At 34.3% G+C, this 18,024-nt stretch overlaps 3 protein-coding genes across 3 annotated transcripts; 2 read left to right on the plus strand and 1 right to left on the minus strand.

Annotated features, from left to right (window-relative positions):
• Positions 1–8,121: 8,121 nt before the first annotated feature.
• On the plus strand, positions 8,122–10,842 carry LOC107492490 (uncharacterized protein OsI_027940). Its single transcript, XM_016113520.3, has 7 exons — positions 8,122–8,279; positions 8,777–8,963; positions 9,184–9,337; positions 9,420–9,457; positions 9,528–9,599; positions 9,679–9,742; positions 10,405–10,842. Exons 1-7 carry the CDS (start codon positions 8,275–8,277, stop codon positions 10,497–10,499), a joined length of 615 nt encoding a protein of 204 aa, XP_015969006.1. The 5' UTR covers positions 8,122–8,274; the 3' UTR covers positions 10,500–10,842.
• Positions 10,843–11,382: 540 nt separating this feature from the next.
• Positions 11,383–14,515, plus strand: LOC107492487 (WD repeat-containing protein GTS1). Its single transcript, XM_016113517.3, has 8 exons — positions 11,383–11,761; positions 11,909–12,116; positions 12,200–12,295; positions 12,385–12,459; positions 12,603–12,713; positions 13,045–13,136; positions 13,393–13,477; positions 13,900–14,515. The coding sequence occupies exons 1-8, from the start codon at positions 11,628–11,630 to the stop codon at positions 14,272–14,274; spliced, it is 1,176 nt and encodes a 391-aa protein (XP_015969003.1). The 5' UTR covers positions 11,383–11,627; the 3' UTR covers positions 14,275–14,515.
• A 340-nt stretch (positions 14,516–14,855) lies between these two features.
• Positions 14,856–17,374, minus strand: LOC107492489 (thiamine pyrophosphokinase 1). The gene is made up of 6 exons (XM_016113518.3): positions 16,823–17,374; positions 16,646–16,742; positions 16,074–16,146; positions 15,857–15,961; positions 15,486–15,735; positions 14,856–15,146 (listed from the first exon to the last, which is right to left on the minus strand). Exons 1-6 carry the CDS (start codon positions 16,950–16,952, stop codon positions 15,028–15,030), a joined length of 774 nt encoding a protein of 257 aa, XP_015969004.1. The 5' UTR covers positions 16,953–17,374; the 3' UTR covers positions 14,856–15,027.
• Between the last annotated feature and the right edge of the window lie 650 nt (positions 17,375–18,024).

An 18,024-nucleotide genomic window follows, 5' to 3' on the forward strand; every position in this document is an offset into this window, starting at 1 on the left:
TACAGCATATCAACACTGGTAGCAGGGGAAGTACCGACTGTTTCTTTTGCTATTTTTACTTATTATTCTCCATTTCTAATCGATATGACCCTGAATCATGTTGAAAATGTTTTAGAACTTGAAATGATTTTTGAAATTTGGTTTGGAGTTTTTGGTTTAAATGATTTGATTTTTGAAACCACATTAGAACTCTTGGTTTAAATGATACGGTTTAAAAAAAAGTGAGTTCTATTTTATGATGTACGAATTTTAATGAATTTAAGAAATTAATGATTTAAAGTGATTGATTTACGAGTAAATGATTTTTTGAGACTTTCGAGAAAGCCTTCACATTGAACAGGTTTAAATTGAACCTGTTTTGAAAGTTTTGAAAAATATTATAAAAGAGGTATTTAGTTTAAAGGAAAAAATTTGGATTCTTAATGACGATAATCAGAGTGACGCAGCGGAATGCGAGAGGGAACATCGACACAGTAGGACTATGATGGATGAGATTATGTGACAACGTTGGGAGTAGAACGCTTCGTGGAGGATATCACGTAATTTGAATTTTGGGGACAAAATTCCTAATTAGGAGGGGAGAATGTAAGAACCGGCTTACCGCTTTAATAAAATAATTTAGAATCGAAAATCGGGCATTAATCTTAAAGGTTTTGGCCCAAAGAGGGCCAAACGGACCAAAAATACTAACGAGTTGGACCGGGCCTAAGGCCCAACATATATATACCCCCTATTAATGAGCTTTAAGCTCATTTTGATGGGAAGAGAGAGAGAGAGAGAGAGAGAGAGAGAGTGCTCAGGTAGGTGATGTTGAGGGGTGAAACCCCATTGTCACTATTCATCATCACCTTTCGGGAGCCATAACTTGAGCTATGGAGTTCCGATTGACGAGTCATTTGCGACCATACGAAGCTCTCGTTGAGATCTTCGTTTCTAGCTAGGCATTGTTGGTAAAAAAAAAATCAAAACTCAAGCTCTAGTTTCCTGCCCTAGCTTTTGAGCATTTTTTGTTATAGTTTTTTAGTAGATTTTGTGATTTTGTTTGTTTAGGGGTGATCTAGCATTGGAATATTGTTGAATTTTGCCCCTAATCTCATTGGGTAAGGTAAGGTATCACTAAACCCTTGTGTTTAGTTATTTTGTGAACCCTATGTTTGATGTTTGAATGTTATGTGATGTTAGATTGAGTTTTGGTATTTGTTGGAGTTTGCTTGAGGCTTTGTATCGAGTTTGGTGGCTTCGCTTTGGTGTTTGGTGCATTTTGGGAATCGGCCAAGGTATGGTTTTGGTTTCCTTTATGTAATATGTAATGTTTCTGGACACTTAAACTAGTTGACTTTAAGATAGGATTGAATTAAATAAATGGTAGAGTGTATTATGTATGTGGCATGTAAATTGTGATGAAGATTTTATGAGTTGTGTATGTTAGAGTATATGTTTTGAGAATGATGAATTTATATGTGGATTCTAGAAGACGGTGACTTAGGCTTTGAAAGATTTGTGGATGAGATTAGTAAATGTAGTGCGGTGAGGTATTTCTTGGACGAGACTTTGAGATTTAGAATGATTTTGTCGTATTTGAGGAACTTGGGATTTGATGATGGATGGTGAGATTGGAACTTGAAAAAGAATGCTTATGGTTGATGAGGTTGAATATGTGATGGTGACATGCCTTGTTTTGGTGATTCGCTATGCTCCTTGGGCAACGGCTGTGGTAGTCTCCCGCTTGTCGAAGCAGCGATGCCGACGTAGGGACTGTGGCAGTCTCCCGCCTTGTTTATTATTTATGGTTTAAGTTATATTTTTTTTAAGCTTGAATATCGGTATCGATGTGAAGTTCTAGGATTGCCTTTGCTCAATATCTAAATAAGCTAGCATCACAAACAATATACCTAAATCCAACATACAAACATCAGTCCTTAGTACATTATTAAGATGACCACACAACACAAGTAAAGTATCAAATCAAGCACACAAGCAAGTCACCAAAACAACACCACAATCACAAATAAACAAAATAAAACAAACGCAATCAAATGTAAATGCGCAAACAAGATGATACATGCATGTTCCTAGCGCAGGCCATGAGCTCATGCGTCGGTTATCTACCCGCAACCCGACGTTACTCGAAGTGAACCTCGAATATGGTTCCTTTACTGTGTCAGTTAGACACCTTGGCATCATGGTTACCCGTATTAGTTAGGCCTCATCATAATAGAATTTTAATGTGCATCACACTAAAAAACAGTGCTATTAGTTAGGCGAACATTTTCGCATTAGCAATCTCAAGCTATCATTTAGGCAGTCACTTTTGCATTAGTAGTTTGGCGCAAGGCCCCTTTAACATATAATTCTCAATTATTTATTTCATTCTTTACTTCCCTTTTCTTTTCATCTAAGTACCATTTCCATTCTTTAATTCTCACTTTCTTTTCTTTCCATTATGCCTCCACTTCACCTTATAGCTAAGCATACCTCTGCATCACCAAGAAGCTTAAAAGTAGCTCCGCATCACCGTAAAACTAAGCGTACCTCCGCATCACCACTTAGCTTTAAACGTGTCCTAAGGATAACCTACACACCTTTGTTTAACTAAGCTGTTACAATCTGCCAAATTTGGACATATTCTTTGGGTCTAAATCAAGTTTTACCACGTTTGGATTAGAATTGAATCCGATAGCCAACTTAATAAAATCTGCTGCTGCACTAAAGAGAATTCAGAAAAAATACAACAAGGAGCTCTGCTTTTGATAAATTCATAATAAATCCAATTCTAATCCGACACTTCCAGATTTTTGTGAGAATACACTTAACATCCCCAATTTCTAGGACAAACAAATTTCAGATCCAAAGCACCTCATTTGGTTAATTAAATGTCAGTTGGAAGTGCTACACTTTTTTTTATACTAGTTCTGAATTTCCTATGAACAACCCAGCTTCCAAGAGACATAACTAACTCTACAAAATAGCAATGGATATGAAATTTGTACTCACTTAAAAGAGATTAATAGATATTTAAAATTATTTTAAAAGAAACTCAAAATTCTAAATAAATCAAAAGTTATAGCAGCTGAAATTTTGTACTGTAGAATTAGAAAAACCAGAAAATTCTATAGCAACCACTAAACTTCAAAAATTCATATCTTCCAAACCACTTGGCCAAATTTCCTAAAATTTTTATGGAGTAATCTTAGCTCATTGAAATTTGATAGGAAAATAAGTTGGCTTGAAAATCATGTCTGGATTGCACCCAGTGTTTATTTTAAGTTGCTATTCAAACTGTTTAGAAATTTCTGCAGCAAAGCTTCTTAACTTTCACTAACCAAATTTAGTTCTCTAGATTTCCAACTTATACCAATCAACCATTCCTATTACTCATCACCATATGTCCATATCTACTTAAATTATGTCATAACCCTGTCTCGAAACCTCAGTTCCATATTCATATAAGAAAATTACATAATTTATATCATATAACCACACCTTTATAGCATTAGAAATCTGCACTTCTTCTAACAATAATAAATCAACCAATGAACAGAATTTCAGCAACATCAATCTTACTAACTCATCATTTTTAATAAAAAATTTCGTCTAACAATTATCCATTACTCACAATTCTAACCCTTACAACATTCACTACGCAAAATCATCATTAATATTAGCAGTCAGTATAACTTCAAAATACAACATCATCATCAATAACGACTACATTAAATCAACAATTCAATCACCAATTACAGATATAATTCAGCTCAATTTCATCAACTATTCACATAAAGCAACTATAAACCATTTGTAGCTACTCATTTAATTTTAATGGCATTCATAATTTAAATCCTTTATTTTTAAAACAAATCCCTACCTCAACGTCGCATTTAGGAGGAATCGAAGGCGGAATTATGGCGGCAGCAAACTCGAACCAAACTAGCAATAGCAGTGGCATTAGTGAGGGTAGCTCTGACAACCACATGCAACTCAATGGCAACCTCCAATTCACCACACCGACAACACCCATGACAACGACATGGAAGAATAACAGCCATGGCAGCAGCAGCTGCAGCAGAGCTTCAACAGTGACGGTTCTCCATGGTGGCAACAACACTGAGGCACAACTCCTCTAATTCGTCGGGGTTCTAGGCCCGCGTCTCCTCTCTCTTGTCTGAGCTCGACGGCGATGGCACAGCTGGGGTCAGTGGCAGTGGCTGCGTCTTCTTTCTCGGCTCTCTCGCGCAGTTCTTCCTTCCTTACTGAACAGCATCGACGGTGTCCTTCTCCTTCGCGGTTCTACTCCCCGACGACTTTGGCGCAGGACGCGACTCCCTCCTTTCTTCCCGTTCTCCCCGAGCCCCTTCTCTTCTCTCTTTTCCTCTTTGCTCTCTCTATATGTATTTCACTTCAGGAATTATGATGAACATGTGTTGTGAAGAAGTGGTGGAAAATGGATAACGTGGAGTAGTGAGGGAAGGGTGAGCATGGCTCACTGAAGAGTAGACGAGTGTGAAGGTACGTGTATGTGAGTAAGAAGAGGAGGGTGACAGATGTTAGGGTGAGGGATTTAGGGTTAGTGAAATTAGAGTTTAAAATTAGGGATTTAGAGTTTGGGTTATTAACTTAAATCAAACTTATTCTAATATATTTAATGCTATTTATTATTTTTTTTCAAACCACAAATTATTTTTAATTAGATGTTCTAATTTAAAAGTAGTGATAAATAAATAAATTTTAACCAAAGCTTTCAATTATTCAAATTAAATTGTATAAAGCTTTTATTATTTCTAATTATTAAAATTTTAAATATCTAATATGAAAATATCCAATTAATTTAAAAAAAATTATAAATTTTAATAGATTTTAATTCGAAGTACCATAAAATTCAATTTAATCACTTTTCAAGAAAATAAGTTTCTTTAAATAGAATTATCAAATATAATAAAACGTAAATAATTCAATATTTAATTTAAAAAAACTCGGATTGTTATATCAGAGAACATAGGATGGTGAGTTTCAACGGTTGCGCAAACGATGACTGGTGTCGTTGTAGCATGGTGGAGGACGACATAAGGGAGGACGCGCCTGCTGAGGCGCGATTGAGGAGGACGATACAAGAGGGGGCTTGGTATAGTGAAAGATGGCAATGCAAGGGAGAAAGAGAGGATGCTAGTGCCGAGAGAAAAGAAGAAGAAGAATGGCACTGAGAGAGAATTAGAATTGGAGTTAATGTTAAAAAAATTAAAAAAAATTGATTCTTTATTCTTTATTGCAGTATACTAACTACTATGATTGTAAATTCTTATTTTTTTAATTTAAAATTAAAAATTATTAAAAATTAATTAACTTAATTATCATTTAAATTAAATTTTATTTTTATCATTATTGTATATAGAAAAAGTTTAAGGGGCCAGCAATTTTATTGATTTTTGGCCAGTATGTAACCAACAGAGAAAGATGAGCCATTAGATGAAATCTCACACCAATCTCACACTATTAAATTATTATTAATGGCTATTTAATGACTACCAATTATAAAAGTTACTAATCCCTAGCATTGCTCTTATATATATTGTAAATTAATATTATTGTCTTCCTATATTTCTTAGTTGACAAATTATCACGTTTGCCATAGTACTTTCTTAGAATTCAATGTTTTTCGTACGATCCAGTTTCAAGTAATTTTTTTTTTGTCTTGTAGTTTCTCATAAAATGACAAATATAGCCCTCCAGTAAAAATGGAAAAAGACAAAAACGATAACTTTAAACACGCTTCAATTTTTTTCCCTTAAACGCATATATAATAATTTTACATCTTAAAATTAAGTTTACATCAAGTTAAAAAGTTTTAGTTTCTGTATTTATTTATTATTATTAGACTATTAATTAAAAAACACTTATTTTTTTATCAGTCCTACTCTTTATTTTTTTACAAAGAAACCAAGAAACAATTTACGTTGAGAATTATTAATTTTATTAAAAAAAAGACAAATCACATAAAAAAGTAACCATAAAATAACAATAGAGTTATATTTAATAAAAAATTATAGTTTAAAATAGTATTAAATAAAAAAATACTACAAACATTAATAAAATATGGAGTTTATTTTTTTAGTAATACTATACCTACAAATATTTTTATAGTCAAATTAAGTTTAATTAAGTTGATACAAGTCTAACAAAAAAATATGCAAACATGCATCACACATTTTTTTCTCTTTTTTTTTACACTTTTTTAGCATAGAAATTTTTTGTTAGAGAACCCGGAAATTTATTGACATAATATATAAATTTTTATATATAATACATATATTTTTTGCACATAGTCAAAATTTTATCGATATAATGTAGAACTTTTCATACATAGCAAAAAAATTTTACCTGTAACAAAAAAATTGTACACAGCACATAAATATTTGCTATGCATATAATTTATTGGTTGGGTGAATCAATTGTGATTCTTCAAAAAATTTTATATTATGCATTAAAAATATCTGTGCAGAAGAATAGGATGACGATCACGTTCAAAGATTAAACACCAGTATCTAACTTGATTAGGACTTATTCGGTGAAATTGTTGTCATTGTAATTCTTATGTACTATTTATTATTGTAATATTTTATAATATGAATTTAGGCCTATTAAAAAGGATAAATTAAATAAAAAAGTAACCATAAATAATAATTGAATCATAATTAATAATATTATAATTTTGTAGACATAAAAGAGTTGTATTAAATAATCCACTCTTGTAAACATAAAAGTGTTAAATCTTTTAATAATATTAAAATTTTGTAAAGTTTCTTTTGCAATTAACACAGAAATTCTATCAAAAAAATGGTTTTTTTGTACATGTATATAAAAAATGGTATAAAAATTATTTTTGCGAAAACATTTCATTATAATTCACTATCTTTTTCAAACACAATAAATATATATATTTTATGGTTACATCTAAAATATTTGAGTAAAAAATTTGAAAATTAGTCTTCCTGTTAATATTATATATTGATATTATTAGATGATGGATATAAAGTTCATATTAAAATGAAAGCTATAAAATAAATTTATAAAGAAAATATTTTAAAATATAAAGATATAACAAATGACTAAATTAAATATCTATCTACTGTAAAATAAAAAAGTTTATAATTGAGTAATATATAAAGTAATTTGAGTAAATATTAAGAAAGCTTAAATAATATATATAACATTTAAAGATATTTCATTAAATAATATTTAAATTATATTACAAATCTAAAATTTAATAATAATTATTTTTGTAACAAAATAAAAAGGGATCCACACTCATGTTAGTCCATCACAAGTCTCTAGCCCTCTAGCCCTTCCCACCCAATACAAACTGGTTGAAGCATCACAGGATAATATTAGGTGAATTGAATAGCTTCCAAAACTATTTTACATGTTACATTCTAATTGTTCTTTTTCTTTTTATTTTTTTGGCCAGTTTTCTTATTCTTCAGCTATACTGTTTTACTCTTCGGCCCAAGTGACCCCTTGGGCCACGCCATACTAGAAGTTTTACTCTTTGGGTTTCTTATTGGGCTCTCTTGGACCAAAGCATGCCTAAAGGAATATTTCAACTTCAATACAGGGTGAAGACCAAAAGCAACAGGCATAGAGCTCTGAGTCCATAGACAATTTATTAATTAGTAATAAATTCTTAAACAAAAATTAAATTTTAGAATAATATATATTTCTATCTTTGCTTCAAGAGAAAAAAAAAAAAGACAATACCCACGTATTTAATCATCCCAAAAATTACATGTTTCTTTTTTCTTGAATATTGAATCATCCTAGGTATTTACAAATAAATGCGTTCCTATAAGAATATTTTACAAACTTAAATTGTGGAGAATGATTCTTTTTTATTTGGAATTTTGTCAAAGACATAGGGCACAAGTTATATTATATGTATTAAAATAAAAATAAAATAGTATGATAGAATATGAATTTGTTTATAAATTTCACATAAATGATCATATACATATATATATTCAACAATGTGAATATGATGAGATTTTGCCCAAGGAAAAAGCATATTTCTCAAATAAATAAATAAATAAATAAAAAGAAAGCAAAACACACTTTTAAGATGAGGTGGTAATCTAAAACCCTATATAAGAGTGTTTCTAGTTGGCTAGGCCCAAGGGTTCACTTTGGGGTTTGTCAATTGACGACTGAGCAGTGAGTAGCTACCGAAGAACGAACTAGGGTTTTACATATTCTCAGTTCTCTCTCGCCTTTTTCCCCCAATCAAATATGAGGTCTGTTATCCATTTATTGTCATGATTTCTGCTCTTAACTTTCGATTATTCGCTGTTTTCTGTCCGCCTATTCTCTCAGCTACACTATCAGCTGCTTTTTTCAAATGTATTTTGGGGGAGGGTTTTCAAAATTGTTAAAGTTTCTTCCTTTCGTTTTATGTTTATGCATATTCTATAATTATCGAGGTGCAAATTGAGTTCCTCAAATTAATTTGGGAAATAATTACCAGTATCACGTTAATATCTACTAAAGTTTCATTTTTTTGCTTATTTAATTTAATACTGCTATTTCGCACCCTCTTTACTGCATGTCTTCGACATCCTACCTTTTTTTTTATTTAAGGAAAAAGAAAATATAGTACGATTGGTTTTTTTCCCCGCAAACGAGTGCAAAGATAATTTTTTTAAAGATAAAAATAAAAAATTTGTTTAAATCATGATATGTATGCATTTCTGAAGTTGCTTCCTGTGTTTGGTTGTGTTTTTTTTATTTGCAGTCGTCATCCCGAGGTTAAGTGGGCTCAGAGAGTTGACAAGGTTTATGTCACAGTACAACTGCCAGATTCCAAAAATGCAAAAGTGGATCTTACCCCAGATGGTACTTTCACCTTCTCTGCCAGTGCTGGTTCTGCTGACAACCAGTATGAACTCAAATTAGAGCTCTTTGACAAGGTTAATGTTGAGGTCAGAACATCTTTCCCAATTTATGGCTACCATCCATATCTTTAATAATGTCTCTTTTTACTTTTTGCCCCTTTGTATTCATTCAATTGTCTCTTTTGTATTCATTCAATTGTCTCTTTTGTGCATTCTAATAATATTTTCAGATATGCTTTACCCGCAAAGAAATGGTTCTCTTCGATGCATTTTAATTTGTTTCCACTGCCATTATTTATTCTTTCAGGAGAGCAAAATTAATGTAGGAGTGAGAAGCATATTCTGTGTGGTTCAGAAGGCAGAGGAAGGGTGGTGGAAAAGGTTGCTACGTGCAGAGGGCAAGCCTCCTCACTATGTGAAAGTAGATTGGGACAAATGGGTTGATGAGGATGAAGAAGAAGGTATGCATACATCTACCATTTTATTTTCAAGTGTTATGTAAGGCAATATAATTTTATGTTGAATTCCTACTCTGTTGATTAGGTGCTGGTGAGCCAGACTTGGGAGGGATGGATTTCTCGGTATGTATCGTCTTTATTTCAGTATCTTCTAATTTTGTTGTCATTTATACTAATAGTTTGTGTGATGCAGAAATTTGGCGGCATGGGTATGGGTGATGATCCAATGGGAGCAATGGGAGGAATGGGAGGAATGGATTTCTCTGTAAGTGATGCTACCAGTTGAGACTTTGTTCTTTTATTATGTTACTTGGTCTTATTTTTTCTTCTTTTGTTTGCTGCAGAAATTTGGAGGTATGGGTATGGGTGATGATGCAATGGGTGATATGGACGAGAGTGATGATGAAGGTAACTAACTGTCCTCTGCAATTTTGTCACTGAACATTTATAAGCTTGCTTGATTATAGGAGTTTGATTGTGTATGGATGTTTGGGATTGATGGTTTTTCGAAGGGTGACATCAACATGGATAGCCTCTAAATGATGAATCTAACAATTAAAGCTGGTTAACTCACTCACTCAATGTAATTGGATGTATGAATTGGTAGCTTATTCATTGTTCTGCAATCCTCATAACTCTTATCAATGACCTTTGTGTAGAATAGATCTTAGATCTTCAAATTCTCTCAAAAGTCCGTAGGTTAAAAAATGACCATTTTTACTCCTTCAGATTGCCAGATAGTGTTGGCTTGCATTTGGTTGATCTGTGTTTACAACTTACAATTTGCTTTAATAACATACATGAATATGTGGAATTACAAAGATATCCCTCAAGCATAAAACCCCCATAGTTACTATTAAAGAAACAAGTTTTGTGCTTAATCTTCTTCGGCACCATTTTGACTCACTTTTATATGTGGGATATGGGATACAATCAACTGAGTCCCACATCCGATAAAATGATGCTGGAGTGTGTTAGTTTGGTGTACAAAGAAGAGCAAGTACTTCTGTTATACTCCCTGGTACTTTGAATGGGCTAACCGAAATATAATTGTTTGACAATTGTAACAGAGCAAGAAGTGTCGAAGCCTGGCGACCAAGATGCAGCAGGAAAGAGCACTAGTGAGGCGCCGTCGGAGAAACAAGAAGCTGCTTCAAGCACATAATTGCCCTGCACTTGAGACTCTTATATAAAGAAAATTGTTGAGTGAAATTTTCATATCGAAAGCAGCAATTGGTGTAGCTGTGCAAGTGGGATAGCATGGTGTTGCTCTCCCGTGTTAGCTTTACATTAGCAAGGATATTGTTCACCAACAAAAATTCCTATTTAGTTTTTTCTTCCATGTTTGAGATTATGTCCGGATGATTGGTTCCATTGTCCAAAACTACCAGATGTAAACGTCGGAATTGCCATGAACCTTATTGTAGACTTAAGAGATATGAGTTTGGGCTTGCTAATTTTATTCAGTGCTACTTGACACCATTTATGAACTTTATGTTTACCTTGTACTTTCAATGTGTTGCGTGTATACATGTGACTTCTATTACTATACATCCAACTGCGAATTATTCTCAAATGGATTTTAATTACTAAATCCACGCATAAGACCAGTTACATCAATTCATTTTAAACGTTCTCAAGTTTCAGTCGCCACATTAATTAATAATCCCCGAGAATAGTTGTATATTCATTCCCAGCATTATTCTTTTTGTCTCTATTTTTGGTGCATCATTGTTACTGTTTTTTCTGTACTTCAATTCACTTTGAGAGACACAAAATATGAATGTTCATTTTTAGTGCTATGTTATAGCGCGTGTTGGTTTAGCCGTAGTTGTGTAACTTACCAAAACCTTTTTTTTCTTCATTGAGTAAAGGTTAGACTATTTTAATGATACTGTAATACACACCTAAATAATTATCCCAGAAAACAAGTTTGTTTAATTTTCGTTTTATACGATTATTTAATCATATTAATGAGTTTTAATAAGTTTTTAAATAAGAAATTTAAAAGTTAATTATTTTTGTTACACAAACCCCATAGAAAGAGGGTGTATAAGCTCTCTCAACTTCTTCTCTGTAAAAGTAGAAATAATCCGCACATAAATCCATCCAACACAAAAACGGAAGGTTATAGGGATCAAAGTCAACTCAAATGTATTGGTTATTAGGAGGCGACTTAACTGTGGACTCCGCCGCATCGGATTATAATCCCTAAAACCCTCGACGATATTAAGGAAAAGGAAGAAGCTGTTCCTGTTCTGTTCTGTTCCTCTCTGCTATTGCACCCCATAGAATGGAAACTAGCGCTTCAATGGATGTCGAGGAACAACCACCTTCACCAACACCCAACAACCTTAAACGTTTCGGCATTAAAAACTCTATTCAAACCAACTTCGGCGACGACTACGTTTTCCAAATTGTCCCAAAGTACGTTCTTTTATTCTCTGCTTAAACTCGTTCAACAGTAAAGCTTTATTTTTTATTCGTTTAAGCTTAGTTACAGCATTACGCGCCACTTGGGTCCTAATTATTTGGTGGGTTGTTTGATTCTTTTTCGTGATTTTTGTATGGAAGGGATGATTGGAGTTCAATGGCGGTGTCATTGTCAACGAACACAGTGAAGCTGTATTCACCATTGGCGGGTCAATACTTTGGAGAGTGCAACGGTCACTCTGCAACCATCAACCAGATTCTGTTTTCGGGTGCTTCCGATCCCAATGTTTTGAGCTCTTGTTCTTCTGATGGAACTATTAGAGCTTGGGACACAAGGACATTTCAGCAGGTGCATTTGTTTCGTTTTTGTTGTTATACTCATTGCTCAATTTGCTGCTTGAGTGTTGAATTGAACTAAACGATAAACTGCAGGTTTCTTCCATCAATGCCGGCTTGTCTCAACAGGTCTTCAGCTTCTCTTATGGAGGGCCTGGGGGGAATTTAATAGCTGCTGGCTGTAAATCGCAGGTTTGGCTTCGAACATGTATAGTTGGGGGATGTACTATATAAAAGGATTTGAACTAGTATGTAAGCTATAGGTCTATACTTTATTTCAGATACTCTTTTGGGACTGGAGAAATAAGAAGCAGATTGCATGCCTTGAAGAATCTCATGTGGATGATGTTACCCAGGTTTGTGCTGTGTAATATGCGATTAAATTGAAACTTAAGCTTCGGGTTCCATGTATTTCATGAAGTGAAGCTTTAGCTAGTTACTATTTCTAATGGAGCATGCACTCATCTCTTATTCATTTAAAGTGTGTGATTGATGCTAGGTTCATTTTGTCCCTGATGAGCAAAGCAAGCTTATTTCTGCTTCAGCAGATGGGTTGATCTGCACATTCGATACCTCTGGAAATATCAATGATGATGATCATCTAGAATCAGTAAGCCTTAGACTCTATTACATTTTCCATGAGCTAATAATTCTTGCAACCATCTTGGCCTCTTTTGTGCTATGTTATTGGTCATCTTTGCTACGCAACATTTGTAACCATGTTTGTTTTGGTCTGTTTTCGTAGATTTCTTATCCTCTCATTACCTCTCTCCTGTTAAAGTTCTACTACTTATCTACGCTTTGCAATGATACATAAAGTTGTTTAATGTACCTTTTTCCTTTTCTGGTTTAACTTATATAGTTTCCTTTGAGTCCTCTCTATTGACTGTTGCAAGTTTCTCAACTAATACAAAATTAGTTTTTTGCTAACAAAAATGTAGGTGATTAATATGGGGACTTCAATCGCAAAGGTCGGGATATTTGGAGGGAGCAGTCCAAAGCTTTGGTGTTTGACGCATATTGAAACCCTAGGGTACAAATTATAATGGTTTTTATTTGATAGTTAGACTATTTCTGTCTTCCTTTCAATAATGCATATAATGGTGGTGTACTTTGTCTTGAATGCACTTTGGTTATGATTACTAAAGAAATGTAAATTCATAGAGAGAAGAAGTGGTACCTATGCACCTAATCTGGGATATGTGGACTTGCAAGTTGCAATTGTATGCTAACTAACTCTCTTGCTTCTACAATGTTTGATTCCAATAATTAACTCTTCTGCTTTGTAGTATATGGGACTGGAAAGATGGTAGAAATGAAGTTACCTTCTCGGATGCTCGAACTCTAGCTTCTGAAAGTTGGAATTTGGATCAGGTGAGTTCTCTTTGTTGGGATGTGCATATTTCACTCAACTAGAAGAGCATTATACTTGATAGTTGATCTGAACATGTAGGTCTATATAATAGCTTGTATAAGTACTGGCATCCCTCTCTCCTAATCTAGATTCTGGGTCAAGAGTGAGAGTTCTAATGTTAAGATGGAGATCCCCTCTCATGCGGAATTTTTCAAATGATTTCATCTCATGTAATCTCTGGTTTCATGTGAAAATTTCACCTGATTTTGGTCATGTGTAATATCACACCATTAATTTTTGTCCGCCAAATGTTATGTCTATTTCTTACAAATTACAATCTATGACTAATAATGAGATCACACATGACCAAGTCATTGAGAGGAACTATTCCCAATGATGGTTATATAACTTTTTCTTTCCCCCCTTCCTTGTGTAATGGCAGATAGACTATTTTGTTGATTGTCACTACTCAAGAGAAGCTGACAAATTATGGCTGATTGGTGGCACCAATGCTGGGACTTTGGGTTATTTTCCTGTAAATTACAGGGGTGTGGCAGCAATTGGACCTGCAGAAGCGATTCTTGAAGGTGGTCATACTGATGTTGTTAGGAGTGTGTTACCAATGTCAAGAAATCACAGTGGATTTGCTCCTAGTTCTTCTAACCAAGGTGTTTTTGGATGGACTGGTGGCGAAGATGGTCGGCTATGCTGCTGGTTCTCTGATGATTCCCCCCAAATAAATCAATCATGGATTTCAAGCTCATTGGTTATGAAATCCGACAAGACTCGCAAGAAAAATCGTCACCAACCCTACTAGCAACTGCTTCCCAAAGCTACTTGAATTGTTCAATACCAAATTACCAAGCTTTTCACCTTTTTCTTTTAACTAGTTAGGTGTGTCTAGCGGCAACCAAAATGGGTTCCACATTTGTTGTCAAATTATGTACCGTCTGCAATGAATGTAATCTATGCAGTGGGGCATTCTACATAAGCCCCCCAAATTCTTTTTCTTAGTTATACATTTGCTTGATTTTTGTGCAATAACTTACTTCACTTTACGAGATTGATCTGATGATTGTGCAACGTCAAATGAGCCAAAAAAAATCTTAATACGTTTACTTAATATTTTTAGATTCCAAATCAACCTCTACCTCGCCCTGTGCCTACCAAACAAGAATTCCCTAATATTTTCAAACAATATTACATCCAGATTCCAGACCAATTTGGTTACGGTGTATTAAGGCCAACAATCTCATTGGTTTCTGGATTCTAATATTGTTCTGCCAAAATTTCATTCATAGATAACAATAAAATATACAACTAAGCCAAGGAATGTAGGGATTTCTTTGAAACCTGGATCTTCAAGGCTTTATTTTATTTGTAAATAGAATTTTCCACATCAAACCAAAACGAATGACTTCCATCCCACCCATATTTGACATTAAAATGTAAAGAATGAAACATAAGAAAAAGCCAGCAGAACCTCTGGCCTTTAAATAGAATATGACCTATCCGTATAGATGTGGAAGATCAGAAATACAAAAGTAATATGCATTGTAACATCTAAAAGCTACAGTTTCTTGATAGAAATAGTCCAAAGAAGATCTGAATCAGACTCTACTGTTACAATATCCCCTTTTACAATATTTGAGGTGCTTATTAAACCTCCAAATTTCATCTCCGTGTCATCTGAAAATAGCCAAAATAAGATTTTACTAGTAAGACTACACTGGAAAACAACATCAGAAACAGGGTGATTAAAAGAAAATGAATTCTTCAATAAGTGCATTATTTACTTTTTATAGATTAGGAATACAGGACAGTGAGACCATCTTGTACACTGATTATGATTAACAATCACATAGGAATCAAATTTGACAGAGGAATATCACTGGCAATGACTACCATTCCACCCAATGAAAGAGCTACATGAAGCAGTTCCTCACTCATTTACAGGTTTAAGGGTTTATGATTATTATATTAAGATTATTAACCATTAGCATTATTGTTAAACAATGATTTACTTACTGAGGTCCCACTGGAGTCCGGTGGTGGTAGAACTTGCAGATGGCATCCCAATGGGAATAAGTCCACAATGCGGACCCTCGACGGAAGATTGAATAACTATCTCATGGCGGTGATTCTTTGGAAGAAGCTGAATAAGGCAATCATCAGATAGAAGGATAATTCGTGTGCTGGAGAATCGGCAGAGAACATTGATATTTCCCATCTCATGGTCAAATCTCCCACCAAGAGCTCCAGCAACAAGAATACACAACTGCCATTAAAACCATCAAACAATTCCCCATGATATCATTTCTTTACAACCAAATTCTGATACTATAGCAGACTTAATTCTTTATAACTATTAAGAAATTAACCGAGTGGACAGAACTTACAGCTGATTCATCAGTATTTGGTGTTGTTAGGTCATGTAAGTATGCTACACATTTGTGCAAATCGGTAGTATCCTGATCATGAGAAGCATCAAGTATCTTTGTCCCCTGCAGGAAGCAAAGTAGCATAAGAGCTTTGAAATGATGCAAATAGAACAATATGAAATAAAACAAATTGTAATGTGGTATGAACTATGAAGCATAATGAGAGATGGCATACAAGGTTTGTATAGAAATGAAGGACATCTTCCCTGATAGAATCCATGTCGCCTTTGATTACATCTGGCTTGTACCTGTGTCAAGAAGAACCTAGCAAGTTAGAGCAGAGATTAGAGGAATAAAAAGGGGGCAATTCCTGTTCTCAACCCATGACCAATATGAGCTCGAAGTTTCCTTTGTAACTCGTGAAACTTCTTCGCAATGGCTCTGTTCCATGCCTCATTTCAAAGGGAACCTCAAAGTGGCTCTATTTCATTATATTCCACCCAAATCAAAATTCCACTCATTTTAGATCCCTCTCTTTGGTGTCAGTGAGATAAGAGATGTTGTTTCTAGTCTCTCTCTTTCTATTTCTATATAGAAATATGGAAGGTTGAAAAATCATTATGTAAATATATGGATTGAAAATTAGATAATAATCCAGAGATTGCAATAGATAATAAAAAACAGAGGTTTGCGATGATTTTTCAATCTTTTATACTGGATAATCTAGTATACTTAATAATGAATTTGGTCGTTGTGTTCGGACTCTATTATGGATTTCTGAGCACATTCTCCATAGGGCCCACTGACCTGGAGCGAACATGGGAAGGATGTTGAAGAGGGAAGAGAAGAGGCATTTCATCAAACACCCTGTTGGCACCTCCATCAGCACACACTCGCACCTGCGCTGTACCAGCAAAAACAAAGTGAAAAAGAAGAAGAAGAAGAAGAATATGTATGGAATGATGGAAGGAGGAATCTACATACCGTGGTCCCAAAGGAGAGCAGCGAATCTAGGAAGACGTTGATTGAGGACCACAAGAGCGTACCTCATAAAACGAGTATCGTTGGTGTTGGGAGGAAGAAGGAACCTTGAACAGTGACGCATCACCTCCATGGCTTCTTGACTTTGTTCTGTTCCGTTTTTGAATATAAATGCAAATAATAAATGAAGAGAGCCACTCAGTCAACAACCAACTACCCAGCCAGCTCCTCATGCCTCAAATTACAATTCCACCCTTTCCCTTCTACACTACGAATACGATGGCCATACACTTTCTCATGGAATCCATTCCCTCTTCGTGAATTAGTAACATCAGTGAATAAATTTCAGCATTCTCTTATTCTCTCTTTCTTTTTGGAATTCGAATTATAGATAACGGACTTTGGTTATGGCCACTAATATTCTTGAAATTAGAAGGAATTTGAGTGCATGGCAACTTCCACCTTTAAATATATTCAAAGTGGATAGGGACAATTTTGGAGGTTTTGGGTGGTGTTTGATTCTGGATAATGTAGCCAATTGGTTACTCGGTTGCTCAGACTCTATTCCTGAAAATAACATCCTTAAATGCGAGTTTTTTGCTATTTGACGCGGTTTTTTACTCGCTTGAAATCATAGTTATAGGGATGTTATATTCAAAACAAACAGCTTGAAACCTTTTTCTAGAAAAGATAAGAGACTTGCACAGAAAGATTAACGATGTTCAGATAAATTGGAATGCAAATGTAACACTTATTTAGCACACTGCAAATGTCGCTGCAGATCTTATGGCAAAACAAGTTGCTTGGGGTGGTAATATCTCAAATGCAATGGCTTTATCCCTAGAATGAGTTAGATACACTTGTGCAGCCAAAAAAAAATCTCCTTTTCCTTATCCTCCTTTTTTGTTACTCAGACACCAACAAAAAATATAGTATAGATTATTTTGGTGAGTTTTAGGGTTAAACTCAATTGAAAAGGATGATGGAGCCTTAATATGATTTTTGGATTTTAATGGAAAATAGAAAAAAAATGTTTTTTTGGGCCCAGTGACAGCATGTACATGGTTATTGAATCGCGATGGTTTGACTCTTGGCTCCTGGGATTATATACAAGGGAGAAGAGAATATTTTTTTATTTTTTATTTTTTTGGTTGTCCACGGTATCTCCCAGTCCAACAAGCCAAGAACTAATCTATCACGTATCA

The sequence above is a fragment of the Arachis duranensis genome, chromosome 6 (assembly GCF_000817695.3).
Source record: "Arachis duranensis cultivar V14167 chromosome 6, aradu.V14167.gnm2.J7QH, whole genome shotgun sequence".
Taxonomy (NCBI): domain Eukaryota; kingdom Viridiplantae; phylum Streptophyta; class Magnoliopsida; order Fabales; family Fabaceae; genus Arachis; species Arachis duranensis.